Consider the following 17,080-nt stretch of genomic DNA (forward strand, 5'->3'; position numbering starts at 1 on the left):
ATGACTCAGTCAGGCAACTCAATTTTCAGCATAGATTTAGGGACTAAAACAATTTGGTTAGTTTTAGGAAAAGTCTAAAATACACATAGCAATTACTTCCTGGTTGATTTGGGGAGCCAGAGATCCCCAAAAAATGGCATTGCTGGGTCAGTTTTGTCTTCTAGTCTTCTCTTGTCTTTTTGTATCTAAATCTAATAGAATACAAGACTAAGAAAAAACTAGAAAACTATGGTCTCACATGTGGTTCCTAAACAATGCAGAATGCGGTCCAAATCCAGACTGTTCTCATGTGTTGTCATGAAAGTGGAATGAGAAACCAAGCGCTACCAGAAATTGGGCATCGCTCACTTCCCTCAAGCGTCTCTTGAAGACTCATCCGATTTGAAAACAACTCCTCTCCTAACACCTCTAACAACCCTAACATGCCCACTTTGCACCTGTTCTCCCAGGACTTTAAACAGATTCACTGTTTCCTCTGACTAAATGTAAATGAATTTCCAAGGCAACCCAACAAATGATTCCACCATTTATGGTCCAACTCACTGGTGTAGTGTTGAGGGTTAATTCATAAAAGGCTTCTGCATATGCCAGAACTTTCTTGTGCCCTCCTTTTTACTGATAATATTGAAGAATGTAACATTAATACTGTAAAGGTTAAAAGTGAAAACCATTCCTCTGGAACCAGTTCTATTTAATTGTGGTTTTGATAGATATTGCCACTGCTATTCTTTGCCCCTTCTAATTCTACCATGTTACTTGATTAAGTACATTTTACAGAGCTCTGTGGGACATAGCTAGTACCATTCATTTCCATGGTGACATATTATGCTCTATTATGCATGTGTATGCAATAGAAATAGTTCTGAAAGTCACTCAAATATGAATCATTGCAATGGGGTTGTGGAAATCTGGTGACTGTCCTTACACTGGCTCTTTTCTAATAAGATAATCATTTTTATTCAGGCCGCTGATTTCTGTCCTGTTCAGCGTGTTCCACGCCATTACACACACACACTTCCAAAATTAAAAATATTACTCACTTTTGACAATTTCAGTGTTCCTTTTCATGGCTGGCCCATCACAGTCACAGTTCATGTAAATGAAAATGTTGGCATCATGGGGAAACCTTGTTTATCTTGGTGTTTTTGTGGACTTTTGATGTCCTTTGAGGGAATTATAAATGCTTCAGCTTACAGATAAAAAGAGTCATCACAACTTATAAAACAGATATCAAACATTCAAATACTTTTTAAGATGCTCTTGTGTGGATGACACAAAAAGGAGGGGTTGGGATTTTTTGCAGTTGATCATATACACATGGCGTTCAGTCCTGTCAATGACTGTGCTAACGTATGAATAAATGCACATCAGTTCAACTGTTTCATTTTTTGGAAAGGAAACAGTCAAATGTGGACTCTGGACACCAAGTTACATCTAATATCCCTGACTGGAGCTATGTATGCAGCCACTTTTGTGTGTGAACAAACATCACTGAGATTCACAAAGGCTGATATCACTTTGAGGAACAAAGCTGTAAGCTGGGACATCTGAACCCACAAACAGCTTAATTAAACAAACTAAACAAGCTAACTCAAAGGACAATGCACACAAACATGTACTGAAGGACAAGAAACCAAAGCTCAGGCTGAGTCATCATTTTTCAGTCTGTTTCTTTACAATCCAATGAGTCTTTTTTAGTCTTTCCCGTCCAAAACCCCGTGGAGAAGCACATGTGGTTAAACTGGTCGTCTGAGTTAAGAGCTTGTTTCTATACTTTAAAGGCTGTTCTGTGTGAGGAGCTGATCGAACAATCTGTGCTCACACATCTACACAGGTGATTTATAGGTGTGTCCTAATTAAATTTCCTTGCTCTGTGACAGGTAAGGGGGTCATTTCCCGGACCAATGGAATATGCAACAGTTTTGGTTGGGAGGAACCCTTCTCCTGTCCATGGATCCATCAGAGAAAACGCAGTCTAGAGTCATTTTTCAGAGGAGGAAACATTTCTGTTGGACTCACTTCTGTAAAAATTTCAGTGAATGTGACGTCTAACATATTTAAAATCTCAAGTGAGCAAATTCCATTGAACTTTTTCCATTAAATACTATGAAATATGCTCAATATCCCTCATGCTTCCTTTTAGACATGTCTAACCACAGCTCAAATTCATTGATTTTGCTCTGTGGTTATCGCCAAAGTATTCCTGGAACACATTTGTAATTTTCCCCATCTCCTTTTTCTTATGTACTTTCTAATAGATTCCGTGGTTGCTTAAGGATTACCCGCTACTCATGTGACCATCTGTAATTCATTATTTGTGGGTATATTTCAAAGTATTTGGACTCAGTATTATAAGCATCTCTTGGAACATGTTATAGTTCCAAAAACAAAGGGAAGTTACCATTTTTGAGAGGAAAACATGGGTACAGAATTCTAGATTAAACACACAGTGATCAAACTTGTCCAATGTCTGTGTAGGTTGTTTCCAAAAACACCTTGATGAAAACACACATTTTGCTTGGTCAGACATCTTAATTTAATAATTCCACTGTCATCTAAACCATCCAGTGTCTCTGATAACATATACTACTACTTTACCTAGACAGAGTGTGTGAGACTGATATGGAAGACATTTTAATGAGAAGCTAATCATTATGTTCTAATTGAATGAGAATAATGTGATCTCCAGTTAAGCAAATGGGGCCGCTGCCATCATTGTGACGCTTGCAGGGACAGTGTTTGTTCTCAGGCTGGTGCATCTTTCCCTTTTCAGTTAATTGACACTCTGCACTGACTGCAGTTCCCCCATCTAAATAGTGGTTGTTATGGAAACATCGTTTGGTGTGACAGATGCGTTTCAGGATACGGCAAACCACAAGGGACACATGGATAGAGAAGAAGAGCTGGTGAATAGAAAGCTGAAGAATAAATAGAATAAAAACACAATATTAAACCATCACAATGCCCACAGTGGATAGGTTTATTCATAACATGAAAGAAGAGATTACTAAATGCCAACAAACTGGCAGGCATGTGTCAATGTGCAACATTATTCCACCTGAGTACAGATTTAAAGACTTAATTAAGCGGAAGAAATTAAATCATTCCCAAAAACAATGAGTGAAAATTCCAACCAATTCTTCTGTCTTGCTTTAATTACTTTAGAAGATTTACTGGAGCTGAGATGTGTTGGATAAATGTAGACTGAAAACAAAAACAAGCTTGGTGAAACTGCCATCAACATTCAGAGCTGAGGAGTTTCTCATACAAACTGCACACATTTGAAATTCAAAGCTGCTGTCATTTCTGCCACACTGCTGTGCGAACTTGTGACTTAAACATATTGATGTTGTCTGGAATTATTCCTTTTTTTTACACAACTTCCAAAGAAGGGCCTAACAAGCGCGAAAACAGGTAATCGTCTCCTCATTATTTGCTACGGTATGACATCAGTCCAATACTTGGATCAGGTGCACCACATCTTAGGGTCAGAAGCTACCGGTGTGTGCCTGAGATAGCGCCAGCGTGTATTTGACAGAGGGGGGGCGGGCGGCTGTCTGTGGATCTGTGTGCAGATGGGGGGTGTCTCCCATCTCTGCCTTTCAATGTTTGGGACACCTGCTCCCAGCATGTGGGAAGGAAATGACAGCAACAGACAGGGACGAGCATGCAGCCTGTTGGACATGCGGGTGCTGCTGCAGACCGTGTGTGTGTTAGTGTGTGTTCATCACCTGGCTAAGTGGGTTGATTTCTGGCCCTGATAGCACAAAGGATGATTGGCATCATGGGTTTGGGTATTGTTGATATCTCACAGGAGGGCAACTGCCACAGATGAGCTCTGTCAAGCTGTCTGCCAGTCAAACCCCCCCCCACACACACACACTGCTACTCCTTTGACTTCTCTCTTTTACTCGCACTCACACAAACGTACAACACAACTGATCTCTCAGAGACTCATCCTTTGACTCCTGTTTGTTACTTATAGATTATTTTACTCTGCCTCCAAAGACACACTCATCACAGGCCTCAAATCTTTTCTGTATCCTCTATGTACGCAAACACACACAACCTGTGACAGCGAGTCACATGACCAGTCATTGAACCTGGTACACCGGTAACAGCAACAACAGCCCTCTCCTCAGATGGGCGGGACTGTCTCATTCATTTGTATCTTTGGATGAGTCTGGGAATCTCTGCAACTTGTTTCATCTCTGTGGATGCTCTGGTTGGCATTTAGAGAGAGACATGCATGTCAGTGCAGCAGCTGAGACAGACAAGGAGAAGCCATGTTTCACATGCACCGTGAGGGTTTTAGTGGGAGAATTTCCATAGTGACACTTTGATGGGGACTGTTTTCATCACCGCACCTGACAGAGGAGCTCCAGAGGTGCTGCTATAATGTGTATAAACTATTGTTAAGTTAAGTTAGTTAAGACTTTATTTGTCATGTAGATGCATGAAATTTCTCATCCGCATTTAACCCATCCAGGTCGGCACCTGTTGAACACACACATGCACAGGGTCACACACTCATAGAGACAGACACTGGAGCGGTGGGCAGCCAATTACAGCACCCGGGGAGCATGTTGGGTATGGTGCTCAAGGGCACCTCAGCCATGACAAGGAGGTGAACTGCCACCCCTCCAGCTGTCAGTTCACCAATCTTTGAGCGGTGAGAGTGGGGATCGAACCTCCAACATTCAGGTTATTGGACGACCCACTGAGCCATGACCGCCCAGTGACAAAACATAGTTTTACACGCATAATACATTAAGATTTTCCTCACGAGCAAAGCAGATGCTTCCCTTTGTATCAACACTGGGCTTCTCAGGGACTGAATGCATGTTAGGTGATGCAGTCCCTTACAGAGAAATCTCTCACCATTTGATGTTAGAGTTTGGTCATTTTTCTTTATTATTATCCATTATTATTATAGTGTAGAACAATAACATTTAATATAATAATAACATTATTGATTATTTTAATACATATAATCTACGCGGTCCAAGCTAACACTGCAATCTGTGCCAGCCAATGTCCCAGACTAAACTAGCTGTCACCAGAGTCCTCCACTGTTTACAGGAGGTAAATGTGGCACTTTGAAAAGTGTAATTTGTTGTGAACATCTTTACATATCCAGCCCAGTGAAACCAATATGCTGCTGATATAAAAACACAAGAAGAGCAGCAACACACAACCAGTCAAAACCAGGTAAGATTATTAAGAAATAGTGTCAGCTTACATTTCAACAAAACCACCAAAACTCTAAACAATGAAACATCATTTTATGATTTAGTTATTTATTGAATCAACAATAATATTCAAATGATAAAAATGAATATTTGTTTAAAAAGTTCGACTTGTGAGTTTTGCCCCTGGATGTGGGAGCAGCCAGTCTATTTGTAAGCTACAGATTCATCTGTAATGGGTGCTTTTTGGAGAAATCAAGGACCACACTATGCATCAGCCACTGTTGTCACCAGACAAGCCTTTAGTGATGCTGCTGTTACAGTGTGGGCAGGTGTGTCTAGTCAGTACAGAACTGCCTTCAGCATTTTCTTCAGACCTGAATCCCATAGAAAACCTGCTGAGTCAGCTGAGTCGCCATGTAGAGGCTCGCAACTGTATCCCCAGAACCTCAATGACCTGAGGGCCGCCCTTCAAGAAGAGTGGGATGCCATGCCTCAGCAGACATTAAGTCGACTTGTGAACAGCATGAGACGTCGTTGTCAAGCTGTAATCGATGTTCAAGGGCACATGACAAGTTATTGAGACACTGACATTTTTTGTTGTGGTATACCCACCACTGTTATTGGCTTTTGTTTGAGATGAGGAAACCACCAGTAAATGCCCTACTTTCATGATATAATATAAAATTCACAAATATGATACCAAATACAAGACATGGAAAATAAGTACATCTTATACTGTGATATATATAATAAGTGATCTTGAAAATCACAAATTATTCTATCTTTTAAATCTTTGCAAAAATAATACCCACCAGTACGCTACCCAAAAGGTCTAGAACAACTTCTCAGTGACTCAGCAGCTGGGTACATTAACCAGCCTTGTTCAAGCAATGGCACAGAGTAACATGGACGTTCTTCGGCTGGCATTTAGTGAAAAAGTAAACAGCTGCCTGATGCTGAAGTGATGCAGTGTAAGACTGATTATACACAGCATTTACTGGAATTACTGTGATGTTTGTTAGGTTTGAGCTGTTGGAGATGGAGAAAATTTGCTCCTTTGTGGCCTCTCTTTTGTTAGCTTAGCCTCCCCGTGAGAATTCCTCCCGGCTTGTCTAAACTGAGAGCACTCTGACTGCTGAATACTGCAGGTAAGACGCTGACTACTCAACAGCATTTCATTTTTATTTTTAAATTTCATTTAATTTTATGCAAACCTACTTTACAAAAAAAGAAAGAAAAGCCTCTCATCTTGAAGGACCTTTGTTCTCGTTTGTTCCACACTATTAAAGTTGTGGAACAATCATTATTAAAAGAAGCTCTGTTGGCCATTTATTTGAAAGGGGGTGGTGGGGTGGTAGTTTCCTCTGCAATGTTTTGTTGTCTCCATCCGCCTCAGAGTCCTGTGTACACAAAAGCTCTGTTGAGTCACCCATGCCTCTTCATCCATATTTCTCCTTGAGCATGTGCAGGCATATTGTCTGAACTGGTGACATAGTCACAAATCAAGAATCAGAGCTGTAATACCACCTGTAGGGTCACAGTTGACGTCTCAGCGCTGTTGCCCAGCAACAGAGGCAATTTCTTGTTGGGCCTATCCAAACTGTATCCCCAGTAACACATCCACATAGTTTGAAATAGGTCAACTGAACCGTTGTTGAGATATTTTCTTATTTTCAAAATGGTGATAATCACAAGTTTTATGTAAAAGATGTACGAAACATCCAGGTCTGAAAAATAAAGCCAGGTATCCTAAACCTGCATTCTTTATCCGAGCCAGCTTGAAGGGACTCATGTCCGTGGATTTCTGTTGATCCCCCCCACTTGTACTGTCTAGTATTTAAAATACGTAGACGGCCAAAATGCCAAACACCAGACTTAAAAATGCCTCAGAGCTGCAGGGATATAGCACTTCAACTGAACAACCTGAATTTGTTTCAAGACGTCCCCAAATCAAAACGACCAGATACATTGGGGTAAATACATCCCTTGGATACATCCCTGTTGGTAGCACAAAGGAAATGTGAGTCATGACTGCTTCCACATTGGAGGAAATATCAGCCTGAAGTGTTTCCCTTGCCAAGCCACAGAATCCTCATAAGGAAAAAGGAGGAGTGTGGACAGCACTCAGGAACACAAGTTTAACACTAAAATGCAACATTTGCTTCATCTCATGGTTACATTTAGCCAAGAACCCAACAACACTTTACTGGAGCACTTTATTTTTTTCCTATTTTTGGCTAAAAATGTTCTTAAAAGAGACACCTGCTGGGCTGTTTTTTTCTCCAAACACACAGTGGAAGACTTTATTAAATTTATACAGATGATTCATGGTTGTGCATCTACAACATGCATGTGCTGTTTGTTCTTTAACATAATTCAATACACAACATTCGACACACGACAGATAAATAATAAGCTTTTCCTAAACAGATGCAAACTGCTGACATGAAAACTGCCAATTAAAGACCGTGCTTTAGTATGTGTGTGTGTGTGTGTGTGTGCATGTGTCTCAGTTCTGGTCTGAATAATGAGGCATTTTACGGAATCTGGCACATCATCGTCTCACCTGGCAAAGACACGGACACATACACACACTCAAAAGCACAGAAAACACACTTACACGCACAAGGCAGCCCTTTAGGGATCAATTACCACTCACTCACATCTTTATCATTTCAAAGAATACCGCCTCAGATTGACCAGACACATACATACATACAACCTCCTCCCCTCTCGCTTTCACACACACATATTCACAAATTAGATGTAAAGTTTTCACAACGCCACTTCTCAGAAAGCTACAGTATCTCCCACAACAGCTGGCTGAACTACACAATAGGCTCCATTGTGGTGATGCTCAGAGAATCCCAAGGCTGTGTGCGTTTGTGTGTGTCCGACGTTTTCCGTTTCAGTTTACCTGTCCAATTTGTGGGACATCTGGAAATACCAAGAACCGGCTCTCTCCAGACATGATCAAACAGACACTCGCACAGGAAAGCAGCAGTACACTTAGCTTTCACTTCCTCTGTCCATCCAGATGCTCCACCATTTACTCATCTTGTGCAGCATTCAAGTTAATCGAAATCACTGTTCAGCAGAAAAGGGAAACTTTATTTGGATTTCAGCGCCAGATCAAAGAGTCGCAGAAAGATGTGAGCCCAAGAGAGAAAATGTCCAATCAGATCAGAATTTCACAGAGAAAGTAGCAGAAATTAGTGGAGGGAAACATTTTTTATTGGATTTTTACATACAATTTTGGCAGTCTCAGTTTTAATGGAAAGCTCCGTCTTTATCTAGAGTCGGCCTATCTTTGTGGAGATGAATTTGGGGTTCAGAATATTTGCAAAGGTCTTGTCAGCATGTGAATCCATGAGATTAGCAGGCATCCAACTTAAATTATATAAAGTTCAAACCGAGCAGTTTTCAGCTGATGCCATCTTGAATGCCAGCAACATTTCTTAAAAAGGTTTGGACAGCAGCTGGTTTATCACAGGGTTGCATCAACCTTTTTGTTGTGTTTGGGGAACTAAAGACACCGGTTTTGTAGTTCTTTCTCATCCTTGCTTTACACAGGATCTGTTAAACAGTTCTGGACCCCCTCTATCCGACACTTCATAATGTGCCCGATGTTTCCAGTGAGTGACCGGCCTGAACTGCAGGCAGGTCAGTTTAGCTCCCAGACTCTTTTAGAGCCATGTGGTTTGGTATTGTTATACTGAAAAGAGAACAGGCTTCCTTTAGAAAGACTCCACCAGGATGGAAGAATGTGTTGCTCCAAAACTTGCATACAGTATATCATTCAGCATTAATGGGGTCTGTGCAAAGGTGCACATTAAACTACCCTATTAGCCATGTGCACAAATGCACGACCCAAACCATCACAGATGCTGGCTGTTATGATTCAGATAAAAGGCTGGATGGCCTCTTGAGAGCACTGCAGCTATGATGAGCCCAATGGGGCCATTTTTGGATTGTTTTCACTGTGTGGAAGAGCTTTAACTAGTATTAGTGGAAAAAGTGACAAACGTTCACTGTCAGTAGTTTTCAGAGTTCCTGAGCACATGCAGTGATTTCTACTGTTTTTTTAGAGCCCTCTCAATCTTTACTTCTGAAACACTGACTACAGGTCAGAAACATGACTGCATTTAAAAAGAGCTCCCCAGAGAGACAGCCATAAGACGATTAAAGCACCGGGAGCAGCAAGGCAGAGTATGTTGCCCCAAGACATTTTAAAATGTGAACTGAAGAGGCCAGGGATCAAACCTTCTGATGGGTAAAGGATGACCCCATCTCCTGAGCCACAGCTACTTACCGGACAATAGTTTCTCCTTTTTCTTACTAAGCACAACACAGTTTTATCTAATTTGTAAAGGCACATTAATGGGATATCAGACTTTTGGGCTTGTGTTGAAGTACTTTAGAGTCGTAAGTGTCCTTTCAGCAGCTGTCAACAACCCGAGCTCTCCCAGTTTGGAGAATCAGCAGTATTCCAGATGGGTGAGCTAAAACTAAAAGCCAATCTGAACAGGGCCAACAGAACACATTTTTCATTTTAAAACCCCTTAAACCTAAAAATTTCAAAGCGGTTTGAGGGAGAGCTAATTTGAGGATATGTACACCACATCATGTCTGCACTGGATGCTTGTTAACACTTAGGTTGCCACACCGTGTGGAGATATGGATCATTTTATGGGCCCCCTTTGTGTAACTCTGTGATGCAGGAGTATAAATGTAAAAAGAGATAGCTTTCTCTCAAACCACCATGCCATTTTTAAGCTTCCAGTTGTTAGAGCATTCTGACCACTGCAGGTAAGACACCAACTGCTTCAAACCCACTGTAAAAAAAGAAACCCACTTTCTGTTCCTCAGCACTGTTGCAATGACTTTTTGTACCCAGCCCCCGCGAGCCTGGAGAAGCAGACGTGGCAAATCAGATGTGTTCAAGCAAGTCATAACAGGAATGATGCTTCTTCACAGTTTGAGAGCGCAGATCTCTCAGAACTGTTTAAGAACTTAAAAATCTGTTCTTTCATGAAATTAATTCAAAATAATAACAATATACTTACCACAATTTCTTTGGGTGCTATTGCTGAAGTAACGACGGCACATCAGGTGATGCTGGACAAACATTTGATTTAGATTTTTTGTTCTATAATCATCTTTCAGCTAAGGTTAAGTGACTATCAAAATTAAGAATATCATTGGGCAGCCAGAAACAAGGCTGACGGTTGCATTTGGTTTTCACCCAACAGTAAAGATATCTTAATGTAAGAGATGCCACGTAATATCTGCTCGGTGTCATCAGGGCACGTGCGTGTGCCAGATTTCAGAGTCCACCCAGAGCTTTTGAGCACGCTTAAGCAATCATGACCTGGCATAAGGTCCATGTACAAAATCAATTATTCATTTGGAAGGTGGGGGAGAGGCGGCCCATCTGCTGAGGGGAGCAGTCCTGGCTGACTTATTGAGCTGTAGGACGTTCTGCTGCTTAATAATGATCCAACCATGTATCGCTCTGCAGCTTGGACCAGTCAATAAGAGCAAAGTCACCGTGTTTCACAGCGTCTGCCTTCATTTTGGTATCAAATGATGATTTCCTGTTATTTAATGTTTTTCTTTTTAATAATTGTACTTTGCTCTAATTTTTTTTGCTTTGTGCAACCAGAAGCATGAGCCACAAGAAATTTGGTTTATTCTGCCTTGAAGAAAAATGAAGTTTCTTTTGATGAGGCAACTGAAGAGATGATGAACAGTTAATTAAAAAATAAATAAATAAAGAATACTCATGTGTTTAGAAAAATACCATTAAAGTGCTCAGAAAAAGAAAAAAGTCTTCACAGACAGCATTGTTCTAATACCAAACCACTGTCACAAATAGCCCCCATGACTCAATAGTGACCAACAGCAAATGAGACTAATGTTGAACCTTGAGATGTTTGACTGGGGTGTAAATGTCCATTTGTGGAGATCTGACTCGTTCTGGAGCGACACTACACCCTAAAGGCTGAAATTAGCACTACACTGCAGTCAACAGATTCATCTCACCAGAACTGCTTTTACTCCAGGCCCATTTCAAGGATTTCATAGTCAAAGCTTTTTACCACCAGCTCAAACCTAAATTAAGAGAATCAGACACAAGACGCAATTTAGAGTTATGCTATGGGAGGAATTAAAAACTTGCACAATGCCTATAAACAAAAAAAAAGGTAAAAATTGAACTGTGCTGCCATCTAGTGGCCAGAAGGACAACACACAATATGACAAACAGCTGGGTCCAACTGCAGTTAATCAAATATACCGCACACCACTGTACCAACCGCACTTAACTTCATTAAGTACGGTAACAGTGACACTGTCACTGTATCTGACACAGAATAAAGGCTTTACTTTCTTACAGAGCAGCTAGATTAAAAGAAGAGCGTCCGTGTTGTGATAGTTTACCTTAAAAACACCTGATCCACAGCAGAATCCAACAGGAACCACTTAACAGTAATTTATCACTTCATTTCAACATAATCAAAGCAATAAAAATGAACGACAAACAACTGTCTCCTACTGTAGCAAAGCTTTACTGAGTCATGGTCAGATAATCCAGAAAAAAATAGAAAATTGCATGTGAGACATAAATCAGCGTTTCATCCAGTAATCACTTACATGTCCTACTGCTGCTGTAATTAGAAAACATCCCAAGGCTGAACATCTGGAGTACCTATGACAGCATCATCTTCAGAAAAAAAATAAAAATATATATATATATATATATCTACTTCATGACAACAGCTGGCTGATGCCATACTGATAATACATAATCAACTATGTGCTACAATACTTTTGAACAACACGTAATGTTGGAAGCATTACACTGAGTGGTAGCATAAATACTGCTCACTGCTACAGTAAGAAGACATTGGAAAACAACCCCTTGTTCAAGATAATGAAATCATCGTCATACTGAAAAAGACTACACATAACGTGAATGAATGTCCAACTTAAAGACTACAGTAGTTAAAAAATAAGCATCAGTGTATTATACTAAATCATTTGGAAAGTGTAGCAACAGGCATCACTTTCTCCATGTACAAAAATCTGCTTTAAGATATTTCACAGGTTTTCTTCCACTTCTAAACCTTATCGGCCATTGTGAGCTTAACATGAGCAGTCGTAAAAGTGACACGAATCTGTACTGTTTCCAGCATTCTTAGATGAGATGTGTTGAATACATTCAGTTATGTAAGGCAGGTAGGCAGCTACAACATGTTATGAGTAGAGTCAAACTGCTGTCTGAAAAAGAAGCCGTCGGGTTACACGACTCCAGAGACAACAGCAAGTCATCAGCTTTCACTACTGGCACAGAGGCTAAACTGACTGTGGGATAAAACTTTAAATAAAATGTTACACCTTCAAATAGTTTACCAAAGAGACACAGAGCCAACTACCACTGGTGATCAGTTCCTACCAAAATATGTGAAAGTTCTGCAATGGGCATTTAAAACAATTTAAAACAAACAAAAAGGTAAGAAAAGAATATTAAAAACATATTTCTAAAAGCAAAGTGGTCATTTCCATCTCAATCCACTGCAAAGTCCAGTGTGGCAAAGAGAATCCAGTGAAGCTTTCAAACCGAGGGGCTGCAACAGACGACTTTCACAGTGACTCGTTGAAAAGAAAGACCCCCACCCGCGTGTTTCATCATGTTTGGGGTACAGATGCATTCCTTAGTGTCATCTTCACAGTCATTTTTCCAGTGTACTTCAGCAGCTCTACGTGTGAGAAGCTCAGATCCAGCGGTGCGCACCATCAGGGCTAAAACACATCCCTCAAACATTCAAAGAACAGAGGGCACTAAAACAGACGACCTACCATTTAAGTCACCTTTCAGTCAGAGGCTGTTGCTTTTTGTTAGGCATCGCTGATCTCCGATCAGTCTCTGTACCACCTGCTGGGAGGTGGTGCTGCTTGATGGAGGCAGAGGTGTGTGTGGATGACTCAGAATGTGGCAGGTGGTGGAAGAAAAACAGGAAATTTACACACTCTTAACACTAGAGCTTTGTTTGTTTTCAACATTTTTGAAAAATATGTGATATGAAAAATAAAATGTCCCGTCACTGATCTGTGAAGTAGTTCTGTTCGTCAGTGAGTGTGTGCAACTACAAATACAAGTGTACTGCTTGAAAGCTGCCTCGTCCTTTCCTCCGAGCCTCAGATTGTGGGAAAGCTGTTAGAAAGAGGAGTGTTGTGATGGTGGCTCCTCATCCCTTCATCAGAGCTCAGTGGTCAACAGACCTCTGGGTTTGGCTCCATCTTCCGAGGCTGGTGGCTGACCCACAGTGCTGTGGGACATGGGCCGGGAGAAACACTTTACTGACAGAAGCACTGAACGCACAGCCTTGTGCTAACTGGACAGTCATGTGCACTTAGCTTTAATTTGCTGCCTGGATTTCTCTGTTCATCACAAAAAATACCAGTCACATGCTTAAGAAAAGGGAAAAAAAGCAAGAAACTAAACTAAACTTCTGCTGTGCCGCCCAAAGCCTCCGCAGTGTTCTACACACTGAAACCGTGCCTGAGGGAAGGTGGCATTTTTCTGCTCATCAGCACACGGCGGCAAACTTTAAAGCTTTAAAACAAACTTCAGGTGCTTCGGGTTTAAAGGACAAAGATCTTTACCTGGTGGAGATGGCATTACGTGTGGGAGCGAGGTGGGGAGGGGTTGGGGTGAGAGCTGCTCCCCCATCAGCAGGGAGAAGAGGGGTGACCTTAGATGGGGGGTCTATGTCGAGCAGGCCGTTCGTAAAGATGCCAGCAGGCTGCATTAGAAAAGGATGAGGAAGAAGGATGAAGGTCAGCTCCTAAAGAGCCACTACAGCTGCCAGAGAGTATGCTATGCACGAAAATACTCCCTTTTAATATCATTTTAAGAGAAAACCATCACAAATGCACAACCAGAAGCCTGCGACAGGCCAAAGGACAGATACAGAGGAGAACTCACAGCGGCCGTAGGGATGATCCAGCGGGGGGTGATCAGTGCTTTGGGGTGCTGCACCACAGGAAGCTGGAACACAACAGAAGACTGCTCTCACACCCTCCATCCAAATCAGAAATAAGCTTTTTTCATATCTTAATGACTACCCTGAATATGGATAATTATGAAAAATGCAATTATTTATGAATAATGGTAAGAACATAAATGCATTTCTGTTTTAAACAAATGCAGCTTTTTTTCCATGGAACTTTATCTCCTTTGTTTAAAAGGCAGATGTGAACACTGTTTAGAGACATGTTTGCACAGAAATGTACAGTTACATGTCCACTATGTTGAGGAATGGAGGCGTCAGAATGTGCTTCAGAGGTCACTCCGAGATAACCCAACACAGAGCGAGCTGTCAATGTTGCTTGTTTTGGATAAAATCTTATTGGAAGTGGAGTTGGTTTGAGAATGAAGCGACTGTCGCTGCAGAAGAAAGAGGGAATATATTGTTTTTGAGAGAGCAGCTTCGCCTGCACATCGAGCGGAGGACAGCCATAATGAGATCTTCTGCCACTGCTGTGAAATGTTCTGTGCACCCAGAAGCCCAAAGGAACTGTGCTTTTCTGTCAACTTCCTTTCATACAACCAGGACAGAAGAAAGTGAAAGCCTCTGTCATTCTGACAGATTAGAAAACGAGGGCGAAGCACCAAAATCTTATGTACACAGCAACGCTCTCAATAACACGAGACCTCCTGCAATAGACCACTGTGCAGCAGGGGCTGAGGCTGCGTCCCTAATTAACTGTTTTTTAGGCTCAGGTGGGCATCATCACTGGCCTCTACACATATCAGGGTGCTTACAATGCTTTAAAGAGCTATGGACTGAAGGCCTGAGGTGTGTCTGACCAGTATGGGGCATCGGGCGGTGCACAGGCAGCACGTGTTGCAGGATTTCCTTCTAGTAAACAGAGTAATTGCAGATCTATAAAACCTCACATTCAGAGAGTCATGTTGACTCTGGATCACCTCACTGGGAACAATATTATGCTTAAGTGGAGCGGGCAACTTGAGTCTCCAGTGTGGCAGCAGAGTGGGGTTCAAACTTCCAAACCGGATAAAAAGCCATGAAAATTCACATGTCTGAGGAAAAAAACATAATCTACGCAGCAGTCTCCTTCATGCATTTGATCACATAAACGTTGTGCTCATTCAAGCAGAACTGCCTTAATAAGGACATGAAAACTGCTGAGCTACAACACTATCAAATAGATGCTTATTTTGAGCTCAGTTTCAATGTTCGTGCAAAACTGGAAAACACCTTTAAACTAAGGTTTGGTTGAGTGAGCAATGTTCAGCTTAGGTTAGGACCGCTGACCCGTATTTGCTCCGGGTCACTGTGTGTTGGCCTGAAACAGCCCTGAATTACTGCTGCTGTCCATTCAGGAGTATTTCACATCATAGAAGCCTTTTCTGTGCAGAGGTGCACAAACAAGCCACCAAGAGGGTTTTATGACAGATGATGGAAGAAACTCCTCCAATATAGAGTGCGCTGACACTTACCGGGGGAGTCGGGTCAGTGAAATCAATCAGGTTGTCAGACAGCAGGGCAGTGTTTTGTAGATCAAACTCCTCTGCTTTAACCTGCAGCACGATGAAAGCAGTCTTTACCACAACTTATAAACAAGAAACACAGCCTGTGCACCATAACAAAATATGCTTCAGAATGTCCTGACGAAGGCTGATCTAATTTGGGTCTTCTGCTGGGATGAGAAACTAAACCCAACATTCTTGAAAATGTAAACACTAAGATGTGGTAGTGCTTTATGGTGACAGTTTCCTTCAAAGTGAGTCAGTGCAGTACTGGAGATCATCGTTCTCACACACACACCGAAGCGTTGAAGGGGCAGTTAAATGTGCCCATCATGTCATGATTTAAATGACAAAAACAGAGCTGAAACAAGAGTTGTCACGATACCACAGTAAGTAACCACGATACTATACCAGACAAAGTATCACGGTATTATCGCGATACTGCAGCCTTTTTTAATTATTATTATTCTTATGAACTGCAATGTATTTGTACAAGTTATAAATAGTTATCAATGACATAATGCTGTTTGGTGCATGATAAACATAATTCTGCCATGGTGAGTGTGTGTGTGTGTGTGTGTGTGTTGTCTCGTGTTTGTGACCGCTGTGCGAGCGTCTGGGAGAGACAGAATTTTAGTTTTGAAGCGAATTTCTATCGAAACAATGCCGACTTCATGGAGTTCGTTCTTGCCAGCAGAAACACACGAACAGCCAATCAGCTAATAGACGGGTGGAAACAGCCTATCATGTCCCCGGACGTCACCAGTAACAGGCAAACAGCCAATCATTCAGCAGCTGTGAACTACACAGCAGTGGTTGTCGTGTGGGTTTGTTTACAAGGGAGTAGCAAGCGGTGAGAAGCCGGGAGGAGAGTCGAGGCGGCCGCTGTGTAGTGGAAACTGGCACCGTTACTATAGCAATCCACGGTAGTACCGTTGTGTAGAATTTATAGTTTAGTAGAAACCGTTACAATACGCAGAGTACCGTGGGTATCGTGCAACTCTATTGGAAACAATGTTATTTCCCTGCTCCTTACAATAGCCACTTTGTACATGTTAATTAGTTCAGTAGTTACCAGGATAGTTGCCCAGCAGTAAATAATTAGTGTGAAGTCATTCCACCTACAGCAAATCATTTTGTTACCTTTGGTGCCAAGCCTTCGCTGGCAGCAGGAATCTTGGGAGCAGATGGATTTAAATCCTCAGTTAACTTCTCAGAACTAAACAATGGACAAAGAGCATAAATGACTGTAAATACAGGTTGTGGCACAGTGGTGTTTTAATGCATTTCAAGTTCTTCATCTTTGAACAACGCCACATATGAGGGAAAA

At 41.6% G+C, this 17,080-nt stretch overlaps 1 protein-coding gene across 2 annotated transcripts in view; it reads right to left on the bottom strand.

The window, feature by feature from the left end:
- Positions 1–11,742: 11,742 nt before the first annotated feature.
- epb41l5 (erythrocyte membrane protein band 4.1 like 5) overlaps positions 11,743–17,080 on the bottom strand; it is a 49,991-nt gene continuing 44,653 nt past the window's right edge. For both annotated transcript variants that reach the window (XM_072397831.1, XM_072397830.1), the window contains exons 22-26: positions 16,894–16,969; positions 15,721–15,801; positions 14,182–14,244; positions 13,860–13,999; positions 11,743–13,522 (exon numbers count right to left, since the gene is read on the bottom strand). In XM_072397831.1, coding sequence (XP_072253932.1) covers positions 13,453–13,522; positions 13,860–13,999; positions 14,182–14,244; positions 15,721–15,801; positions 16,894–16,969 — 430 coding nt within the window. In that variant the 3' untranslated portion in view covers positions 11,743–13,452. The remainder of the gene's footprint in view (positions 13,523–13,859; positions 14,000–14,181; positions 14,245–15,720; positions 15,802–16,893; positions 16,970–17,080) is intronic.

Source organism: Leuresthes tenuis, unplaced genomic scaffold, assembly GCF_036924035.1.
Source record: "Leuresthes tenuis unplaced genomic scaffold, fLeuTen1.0.hap1 SCAF_12, whole genome shotgun sequence".
Lineage (NCBI taxonomy): Eukaryota > Metazoa > Chordata > Actinopteri > Atheriniformes > Atherinopsidae > Leuresthes > Leuresthes tenuis.